The following is a 10,955-nucleotide window of genomic DNA, read 5'->3' as shown; positions in this document are numbered from 1 at the left end:
AAATGTGCAACACAAAAAACGCCAAAGAAGGCATAGTTAGCGAATGATTAGCCTATTCATAATATACCACCTGCGTGTCCCCAAAACTGCCCTGAATACCCAGAGTTTACTGTCTGTCCTCACAAAAAAGGAAACATGCAATGTTCCTTTAGCTTTGAACAACAATATTAATTGTTCTCAATTATTTACTAAGCATCCAATGCAGCAGTTTTCTAAAGCTGGACCCAGTTGGCCTTTTGAAAAAGCACCTTGTGGCAGGCCACCCTCTACTGTTTGTGATAGTAAATGTGTGGGCATTTAGCTGCTATAGGGGCTGCAGGCACTTCATAACTTGATATGGTCTCAGACGCACAAGCTAAGCACCAAACAGCAAACTTGATGCCGCCAAAACACTGCAACTTAGTGTCACGCAATCAAATCTTACTGAGTCTACAAACAAAAGGGACACATAAAAAGGGAGCAGATCTCGGAGCTTCAGTCTGCCCATGTGTGTGCTCAGTGAAGTCCATCTTAGCCCAAAAAAAACATAAATTTCTAAAGCAAAGCATTGGGGCTGAGTTTAAAAGCTTGTTCAGTAACAGAGGTGCGCTGGGAACGTTTAGGGACTTGCATCCTAGGTTCGAGACAAAGATGAGCGTTTTGCCAAAACGTGGGCTGGGACGAATTGCTACTGCATGCAGCTTCTTTATGAAAATCGATCGGGCAGTCTAACAGGTCAGAAATATTTTTATACTCATGGATCTGGCTCTTCGATAGACGCAGCGCATTCGCACTCCCTAGGGTTAAAACACCAAATGCACTGAGGGCATTTATCTTGGAGCAAGTCTAAATCGCAGAGTTGGTGGAACTTGGAAAATGTGACGTAGGCAAAGTTGCCTAAATAATTAGATGTACCTCAGGAAAGTAAACACTGGACAAACTCTTGAAGCTTCAGCAGCTTACTAGCTGATTTGAAAGACCTAGACATCTTCTATCACAGGCATTGAAGTAACCATTTCCTCTTAATCAACCGTCAACTGGCCTCCGGCTTGCTACACGTGAAGGATAATGGGACGTTTTGCGATTCTGAAACAGTTTTGACAATTCTAAAGTGTAAAAGGTTTGTCTTGACATGAGTAAACTTCGATATTGAATAATGGTAACACTTTATGATTGGTGCAAGAGACTACGAGCACACTCAAAGCCATCTCTAGAAATCTAAACCAGCTAAAAATTCCCATGCAATGCGTTCTTTTGGAAAGAACCACACTTTCTTGGTGTTTAAAAGCAAAAAAACACATACTAAATCTGTACTGCTTGTCTGAGCAAAGAGGCTGAAAGTACGTCCAGCAACTTCAGCTCATTCGGAGATTCTGCATCTAAAAAGAGCATCTTTGGAGAATTTATTGAGTCGAGCTCCTGCGGGACTGCAGCAACGGATCTTGGCCTCAGTAAGTCCTCAGTACGAACCTGTGGGCCAAAATAACTCCTTTTTTGTGTTGTGCTGTTTATCGCTACAAAGCGTCACTATTGGCTTAATAGGTTAATATATAATAATTGGTTTTATGTAATGCTTCGTTTCCAACGCGTGGGCTCCTGTTGAGGCTGGCTGTCGCGCAGAAGCTATGTAGGCTTTTCTAAGCGCGGTGCAGCTTTCACGTTTTCCAGTTCACATAGAGATTAACAATTATTTGTAGTTTCCTTTAAGGTGTGCTGGCTGTTCCCAAGCACTCAGGCGGAGCCCACGCACCAACTAATCGCAAAAATGTGGAACACAGTGGTCCAAAAGGACTTGTTGCCGTGAGGTGGCAGCTTGAGCAGAAGCCGAGTATCAAAGGTCTTCAAAATGCTTGGAAACAGCGCTAGACAGAGACACAATCGACTGCTTGACAGCCATCATCGAGCGGCGACCACAGGCACTTGTGTATTTCAGTAGTTTACTTCGAAAGCGGAAATGCAACAATGCAACACATGGTGCTATGGCTATTCCAACAATACTGTGTCTACGGCTAGCTCAACCAGAAGCCTGTAAATGAAGTCAAGGCCGCGTCTGCTTGACAGCTTTAACAAATATTTTGAGAATTTTTGCAGGGAATAGGCGAATTTGAAAAAAGTTTGAAGAATGTTTTATAGCGCACAAGCTGAAGTCGTAGTTTTGAGTGGTGCAGGTTTTTCCTGTAACCCTCAGCGAAGCCAGAAGGGAGGAGTGCTCAATGCAACCATAATGCGATGGCATCTGCAGCGAAGAAGAGCTTGAACACACTTCCTGGAACAAATGGTTCTCTTAGGATATTGCTGGTTGTGAACAACCGGCACGCAGCTTCAACAACGGTAAGAATTTCAACAGCGTATTCTTGTGAGCACTATATCTTCTGTTTTGCCTACGACAATGTTAGCTCGAGCAACAACATTTTCGACACTAGCTTAAATAATTGAGAATACAGAAACGCACACGCTGCGTGTTTAGCAGGGTGCTGTGCTAACTCTGTCTTGATTCGCTCAGTAGCAACGATTCCGAGACTTTCCTTTCCTATCCTTATCAGTTTTGTTTGCATATTGTGGCCATGAAGTGTCAGTAGGCCTTCAAAGACGAAGCTTAGGTGGGGCAAGACCGCCACAAAGATGGCCGCGCCTCCTCCAGAAGAATACACACTAGCTAAAAACACACAAACCAGCCAATATTAAAACCAGAGAGCTCTAGTTGAAAAAGAATATGCTTTGGTGGTCAAGTTACCTGGTACATCAAACGACTATCTGCCACTGGCCATAAAGGAATATCTTGAAAACGGCTCTTTCGTGTCACCATGACTCGTCGTAAGGCCACAAGTATTCTATCAAGACTCTATTAAGCGAAGCACCTGATAACCTACTTCCTGGTGGGAGGCGAGCAACACTTCGAAGCGAAAATACGAAAACCTGCTGTATCAAAACTGTGGACCTATCCCAGCGACGCTCCATGGTTTACACAATTACAGATCCCTTGGAAGAGCGCGTTTAACGCTACAGGACATTAAGAATAGCGCGAATTTCTAGGCATCGATAAGGCTCACAAAAGGAATGGTTGTTTGTCAGGATCCATATGAACAAGTTTTCTCGTACACCAACGTGGCAGTGCTGCATCTTGTGAGCTCGCAGGCGCAAAATGCTGTCGTTTCATCCTACATGAATCGTGGAGGCCACAGAGGCTTCCACTTCATATTCTAACAGAAGTGCAGCGCAACGGCGACCCACCATCTGTGTTCGCATAATGGGGCTCGCGATGTTCGGGCTAAGAGCAATTCGCCAGCATTCCTTGAGCATTCAGCTTCATGTTTCAGGAAAGATACTGCTCTTCTTAGTCCATTTTCCTCGGGTATACGACGAAATGAGTGGTAGTTTTGCTGCCGTAAAGCATCAAATACTGCACTTGAGCGGCTTGAGAACTCACCTCCTGCAAAAGCCAAGCACGAGTTTTTCCCCACAAATGGCGATAGCACTAGCATCGGCAGGAGCGCTTTTTACTGGGTTATCACTTGCCTAGGTAGTGGCAGATAACGCGATTGCCTGAAATTCCACCATTAGTCGATATTTGTAGACCTAAGGATCAACATGGTTGTATGCCAGTATGGCACAGAGCAGTAATTATTGAAATAAGAGAACACGTGGCAATGCTTTTACAAGTACTAATATTCGGGTGCAAAAAGTGGCGCTGGAAATCGATACTCTCCATCTTTTCCCTTTGCATTTTTTCTTGCCAAGCAGAATCACGAAGTACTGGTCAATCAGCATGCTGCAGCACCACTTTTCGCTGTTCACCATGGCACTATCCTAGCAGAACACGCACGACCTGCGTCATAAAGAAAAACATCGGAAGTCTTTAATGAATGTGACGACTGGGTTAATAAGTTTTGATTCCAGTTGTGAACCCCGCTGTTCTCGTGGGTGCAAACACGCAAGCACACGGCGTTGTTTTTGCAGCATTTCATTTTATGTACTTGGAGTCAAAGTGGCATTGAATTCGTCAGACAAAGGCTCACAACCTGCAAGTTGGATTTAAAAGTAGCAGAGAGAGCAAAACGCGCCTTTGTGTGGAGTCTTAGCGTCGTACAAAAAACCACAACAAACACCAGCAGAGGACTCGAATCTTTGACCCTGATAAGACGCAGTTACATCGACAAACTTGACCACTCTGTATTTAACACTATCCGCGCGGTTCAAAGAATACCAGGCAGGCGGCCTGAGAGATTATGTTTGGGGCTTTGCGCTGCGTAAGCGCCGCACCTTGTGCATGAAGTACTGGGCACTTGCGTTGCTGACCCACTTCCTACGCTCATGTCAGTGAGACTAGCATGGCTTTGGCACTAAGTTTAGACGAAGCCTTTGCTTGATTGGAGGATGGCCTGAATTTTACAGTGGCTTGTGGGGCTCGATGAACTTAAGCATGAGCGCTCGCCTCTGCATCGGGAAGCAAAGGAACACACTTCCTGGTTGCAATAAGCTGCTGTAGTGCCTATCTTGTGGCTACCTAGACGATGAAAAGGAAGCTTTATACGTAACTTTCCACCATCGCCTTTCACCTGAATACACTATGCACCCACTTTACACAGCATGCGCCAAATATACTTTAATGGAGCACTTGGGTATCGTCGACCCATGAGGGCGCCCCAAATGCCACATCATGTTTGCGTGTCACGATCCATGCATCAAAGGCAGAGGCATCGGTGGAAAACATATATAGAACACAAGAAGCTCCCAGCAAGTCGGAAAGTCTTGTCAGAATTGCCAAAATAACAATCTCACCTGCTGCCCCTGGGGAGGTCAGTGGAACCCACACTCGCCTGCGTCCTGAACAACAGAAGACTGGAATGCGCAGTGGGCGCTGGGCCTTAGACGCTTTTGCCGCGACAAAAGGATCGCTGGTGATAGTTGAAGAAAGTTTTCTTTGGAAACACAGAGAATCCCGCGATTTCGAGTTGCTTACACCCAAACCAAGCAGCAGCAGCCGAATGTGCCAGAATTCACTTTGAAAAGGGAGCAGCAGGCACGTAGAGCCAAAAAAGCCCATACAAAAATATCACTTTGCAGCCCTGCAGCTATTCACCCTAGCCAACAACGGGGCTCTCAAAACACAACTGGAGAGAAACGCAGATGAATCGACTGGCAGTTCGGTTAAACCAACATTCGGAACACCTTCATTTATCTCATCTTAGCCCTGATCAACATTAAAGTATCCTAGGTAAGCTTCACAACTAAAACTGAGCAGAGGCTGCATGTCCGCAGAGTCGAAGGTAAGTCGTGGAGGACTTGGGTTGCAGTGAACGGACTTTCTGGGGCGTGAAGAGCCCATAATTGCAAAAGCAGAGATATGTTATCTTAGGTGTTTCAAGTAAGGAATTCCCCGTAAATTGTTCAAGTAAGGAATTCCTCAAAGAAAAGAAAGCTCTCAACAAGCCCGTGCTACAGTCAGTGAAGGTCCTGCACAACTAGCATTTTTCGTAGTTGATGAGATCTAGCACCAAAGCTGTAGCGAATGCAGAATTGGGAGTAAGTAGTTGAGGACTTTGTATAAAGAAAACGGACTTTCTAAGGCGCAATGATCTCGCAGCTGCAAGACAATGGCGTTTACATAATTCAAATTCTTCCCCAAGCAGCAAAGTGCTCCGCAAAGACAAGTGCCTCGAGGAAAATATGGAGATAAAACTCGACAAAATTACTCAGCTCCAACAGCCAAAAACGCAGTCGCATCACAGAAACAGCATATTTGTCAGACTAGAACTCACGACCTGCTCCCGCAGCCTTCACTTCTGTCTTCATTTGCTGCAGCTCAAGAGCCCAGTGCATTTCCGGCAGCTTTCCGCAACTTTATGGAAAGTAGTGAAACCCCATCTTTATGGGAAGTAGTGAAAGTAAACCTCTTCAGCTATGCAAGACTATCGGGAAGTCCCACGCACCGGAGGCGAAACTTTGCTTATGCCGCACAGGCCTAGTGGGTTGATATCAAGTCGTGTGGAAAGAACGAAAATCTGCAAAGTTGTAATGCTTCTCTGCTACAAAATCCACTTGAAACATGCATACGCACTCGCTGTAACCACAGAAAGCCAGCAGCAGCTTGTTGCTAACAAGCCTCTTTGTTCGTAAGCTTCAAGAAGAGATCTTCCCTCACCTGTGATGCTCTTCAACCCAGGAAGCAAAAGGGTGTGGCGCCGACAGTTCAGCAAAGGCTGCTCACGCCTGATTGCATAATTCATTTGACATTAAAGTATATATCACAATTCGAACATGTTTAGGTTTCTGAGGCAGTGTTCCTATGGTAGTTCTTATAACACTCACCAGCTTGTCCTATCTCGGCGAGTAGTGCATCATCACAGACCTTTGTAGGCTAGAAACCGGAAAAATAGCACAAGTCAAACTTTGCAAAGGCCAAAAATGTTGCATTTTCAGATTATATGTGAGATCACTTCGCCGCTGCCGTCGGAAACAATGGATGCATTGTTTCCGAATTCGTTGGGCTACTTCCTGACAGCCACGCCCCATGCCAGCATAAACCTTGGAGCAAATTAGAAGTAGATTAGTTTCAAGAGGTCAGATTTCACGCATTCCAGAAGCCAAACGTAGACAGTGAGGAAATCTCGCCGAAGACCCGCTCAGTGTGCATTCGGGACTCCTGCAATAATCTGTTGCAAACATTCCATTGCTGTAGCCCCGAAAGCACACTTGCAACAGAGTCCCCCGATCTGTGCTTACAGGCGAAAGCACAAGGTCCATTCCCCATCAGCAAGGAATTCCTTCTGAGCTAAAAAGACAGCCACCACCTTTTGCAGTACAGATGCCTCTTTGAGAGTGTTCGATAGCTAACGCAGCAAAAGCCGCATTAGTCTTGCTTTTTGATGAAAACTGGAAAATTACTCTCTGCTCCTCAACAAAATCTAATGGCTCCGGAGCCACTAGACCCTCTAAATACCCAAAGTTGCGCCAAATAACGTCCGCCAAAGGTTAAAGAAGAGGCTGATGACCGCCATATCCTGGAAGAGGTGCTTTGCCTGTACAGTTGATTCACCAGACTGTTTCCCTGCATGCATGCGCTATACAGAAAACTCCCAAATGGCAATAAACTCAATTGCAAATTGAGCCATCTCCGTCCTTAACTGCAGGCAGCTGCTGCAGCAGCAGCTGCCTGCGGATCTACACTTTTAGCAATGAGCCGCTAACTTTCTGTAGCAGCCAATTTGTGTCAAGTTCAGACTTAACGACCCACGGCCGAAGCTGTGGCCCCATGACTTTCTTTCTTTTTCAGTATATGGAGTCCAACGAAGTATACAAAGAGCTCTAGATTTTGCAGCAGCAGATTAAACAGAAGAGCAATGGAAGCAGACGGAGATGGTGGGATTTCCCCATCAAGACAGCCCGCGCCAAGCTCTGCACCAATTACCTGTAGCAAGTTGCAGCTAATTTGTTCCAATTAAAGCTAGTAGTTGGGGTAATTTGGACTAGATGGCTTCCTTTTAAGAACAATTTGAACTAAAATGCATTATCTCAAGGACTGACAAGCCCGATGCAGCGCGGAAGCGCGTACTCTCATGGAAAAGTGAATTTGCATACAGCGAATGTGGAAAGATGCATTTGAAAGCCGGGAATTTGGCGCGTAAGCCCTCACCTGTTTATGAACAAACTTGAAGGTTTTATTACTTTATAAAATTGCAACTACTGGCGCTTTGCCGATTCTGCAGTTGTTTCAATCCGATGCCGCAGCTGCTTCCAGTTCAAAACCCACCTTCTGCTCAGCTAACTGTAGAATTAATGATGCTGCGACCCTTTTCAGATTCTTTGAAAAGCCCTTTCGGTCACTCCTCTCTAAGCTTCTTTTCGAGAGTCAAAGGGGGTACAACTAATGCTAAATCCCATCGTAAATGCAAAAACACCAAGCAACCTTTTGAGTACCTTTTCAACACTTGCATTCACACCAGCCCGGCTGCCATTCGCCGCATCAGTGGAAAGAACTAGAAGATGCGGGACTTAAATATGTTCACCAAGTGCCGCCCTACATTTTAAAGTGCTTTTGTAGCATTTTTTCTGGCTGGGAAGCCCTTTATAAGGTGTTTCCAACGCAGCAGCAGCAGCAGCAGCAGCAGCACAAGCGGCGAAATGTGTTGCCTACGGAGAACAGAGCTGCCAGTTGTGACCACTTTGAGACCAGCAGTTTGCCTCCTATTTCTGGCAAAGGGGCAGGAACGTTAGTTGCTGCTGCCTCTGCTGCTGCTCGTGTTCCGTCTGCTGCTGCTGCTGCTACTCAGCCTGCGGGCGCTGCTGCTGCGTGTGTTGCGCTCTCACCTCCTTTCTGGTGCTGGTCCTTAGGAGGAGACTGGCGAGGATGGCGCCAAGGACAAATGCCCCGAGTGCGGGAAAATATGATCTTGGTTTTCTCTTGATCCGGAAGCCAAATCCATCTGCGGTTGCTGGGCGTGCCTCGGCTGCTGCTGCTGCTGCTGCTGCACCTGAGCTTGCTGCCGCGGCAATCGAAGCGCTGCTGAGCGGCAGATCTATCCCTACAGGGGACTCCGGAGGCGAAAAAGAATACCTCTGTGCCAATTTCAATTGCGGAGGATCTAAAGCGGCAGCACTTGAGACGAAAAGACCCCAAAGAAGGGGAAGTACCAATGCCAAAACCACTGGTGCCGACGGCCGCAGGGGGCGAGATCTTGCGCGCCTGTCTCGGAAAGCCGCCTCCAGAGTCATTTTTGCCTATTAGGAGGATTAATCATAAATACCAACAATTTGCTTAATTGAAATTCAATGACTTTGGCACTATTCATTTGCGTTCCAGAGCTGCTCACCGGGGCTCTGCAGGTGCTCCCAAGCCCCAGCCCGGTTCCCGGGCGACCGCCACCGCCTCTTCCTTCTCTGCAGAACACTTTAAAATAACCTTTTTATTCCTCGATTTTGATTTTAGTTTTTTGTATTCAGAATAAACAAACTTACCCGAAAAAAGAGCTCCTGCCGGCTGTTCGCGCAGCGTCGATGCGTCGGCGGCAGCAGAACCTCTAGGGAATCCCGTTGATACGGGCATGAAGACAAAATTCTTCGATCCGAGTTAGAATTGAACTAATTTAATTTATTTGAAGTTATAAGATCAGCACAACAGCGAAGTGAACAGATGCCCGAGGCCCGCAGCAGCTCTGCGCGCTGCCAGTCGAAACGAAGGAATCTGAAAGCCTCTAGAAAGCCCCATAGATGCAGTGAGATGCCAAAAACTACACCCAAACCCTAAACCCTAAACCCTAAACCCCGAACCCTTAACCCTACGTTCAGCGTGTCCCATGCCCGACTTGCTGCACTGGATGAGGCAACGCCGCGCGCCTCCTCTTGCTCGAAGCAACAGCAGCAAGCTGCAGCTAGCTGCAGCACGCTGCAGCCGCTGCTCGTAGCTAGCTGCAGCCAGCTGCAGCCGCTGCTCGTAGCTAGCTGCAGCTAGCTGCAGCCGCTGCTCGTAGCTAGCTGCAGCTCGCTGCAGCCGCTGCTCGTAACTAGCTGCAGCTAGCTGCTGCTGCGGGGCCAGGCGGCTGCACGGCGCCACAGTAGCAGCAACTCAGGCGCTGCAGCAGCTTAAACTTGGAAGCAAACTATAAACAAAGTTTAAACCCTAAATTAAATTCTCTATTTGTTTGTCAAAATCGAATATGAAATTATACTTTTTCGGAATTCCCTGTTGTCTCAGAAGCTGCTGCCTTCTGCAGTTGAACTGCTCGTGCTGCGGCTTCTGCTGTTGCAGCAGCTGCTGGCGCTGCTGCTGCTAGTGCTTTGGCTGCTGCCGCTGTCTGTGCCGGTGCTGCTGCTGCTGTTGCTGCTGCTGCTGCTGCTGCATCGGGCGGCGGCGAAGGACCGCGTGGTGCCTGCTGCCTTCAACGAAGTAATTCCCACCCACGTCTAATCGCCAGATCTTGCTGTTGCTGCTGCTGCTGCTGCTGGCTGCTGCAGCAAGCTGAGCTGCCAGGGCCTCAACAGTCCTCTGCAGCACTTCTCCTTCCCCCATGACCCGCCGCAGCCAGCGGTGCAGCAGCTGCTGCTTCATGAACTCTGAGCCAACTTGGGCCCACGCAGCAACAGGAAAAGCGGGCACACCCAGGTGCAGCTGCTGCTGCTGCAGCTGCTGCTGCTGGGAGCCCGCTGGTGTGCTGCTTGCATTTGTTGCTGCTTCTGAAGTCAGTGCCTTTGAAAGTGGCTGAGGAATCAGCTCTGCTGCTGTGTCTTTACCTGCACTGTTGTCAGCAGCAGCAGCAACTGTTGCTGCTGCTTCCGCAGCAACAGCCGTTGCTGCTGCTTCCGCAGCAGCAGCTGTTGCTGCTGCCTCTGCAGCAGCAGCAGCAGCACAACTGAGGTGAGTCCGTTCCCAAGCACTGGCTTCCTGGTGTATGTGCTGCTTCATCAGCAGCACCTGGCGGTGCAGCAACTCCAGCCGACGCCGCAAGGCAGCAACCCCACAGCTGGCCCTGTCAGGTGCTGCTGCTGCTGGTGCTGCTGCTGCTGCTGCTCCTTCCGTTGTTGCTAGGTCTGCTGCTAGCTCCGCGTCCAGGTCTTCCGCAGCTTCTGCTGCGGAGTCAACTGCTGCAGCCGCATCTGTCCCATTTATCTGGTCCTCGTGGTCCCTGTGCTGCTGCTGTTGCTCCTGCTGCTGCTGTTCTTGCTGCTGCTGCTGCTGCTCGTTCTGCTGCTGCTGCTGCTGAGCTGCGCGCTGCGTAAAGTCGGCGAGCACTGGCAGCACAGCAAGTCGAAAAGCATTTCTGAGATATTTGGGGCTGCGGTTTGAAGAGTCTTCGCACCACCCGCTCCCCAGGGCCTGCAGCAGCAGCAGCAGCAGCAGCAATGAGGCCAGCAGCAGCAGCATCGGATGCAGCAGCAAGTCAAGCTGCTGCCCGGCTATCATCACGACTATCCCACAGAGCAGCGCACCCTGGAGGCAGCAGCAGCAGCAAAAGCTGCGGTTGCTGCAGTAGCTCTGGCGC

The 10,955-nt window shown here is 48.4% G+C and overlaps 1 protein-coding gene across 1 annotated transcript; it reads right to left on the bottom strand.

The window, feature by feature from the left end:
• Window positions 1-9,745: 9,745 nt before the first annotated feature.
• Window positions 9,746-10,876, bottom strand: ETH_00006000 (uncharacterized protein; the record flags this gene model as incomplete). The annotated part of the gene is made up of 1 exon (XM_013376135.1): window positions 9,746-10,876. The coding sequence occupies one exon, from the start codon at window positions 10,874-10,876 to the stop codon at window positions 9,746-9,748; it is 1,131 nt and encodes a 376-aa protein (XP_013231589.1).
• Window positions 10,877-10,955: the final 79 nt, after the last annotated feature.

The sequence above is a fragment of the Eimeria tenella genome, genomic scaffold (assembly GCF_000499545.2).
Source record: "Eimeria tenella Houghton genomic scaffold, Eth_scaff32, whole genome shotgun sequence".
NCBI lineage: Eukaryota > Apicomplexa > Conoidasida > Eucoccidiorida > Eimeriidae > Eimeria > Eimeria tenella.
This window is presented reverse-complemented; position numbering and strand designations above follow the sequence as displayed.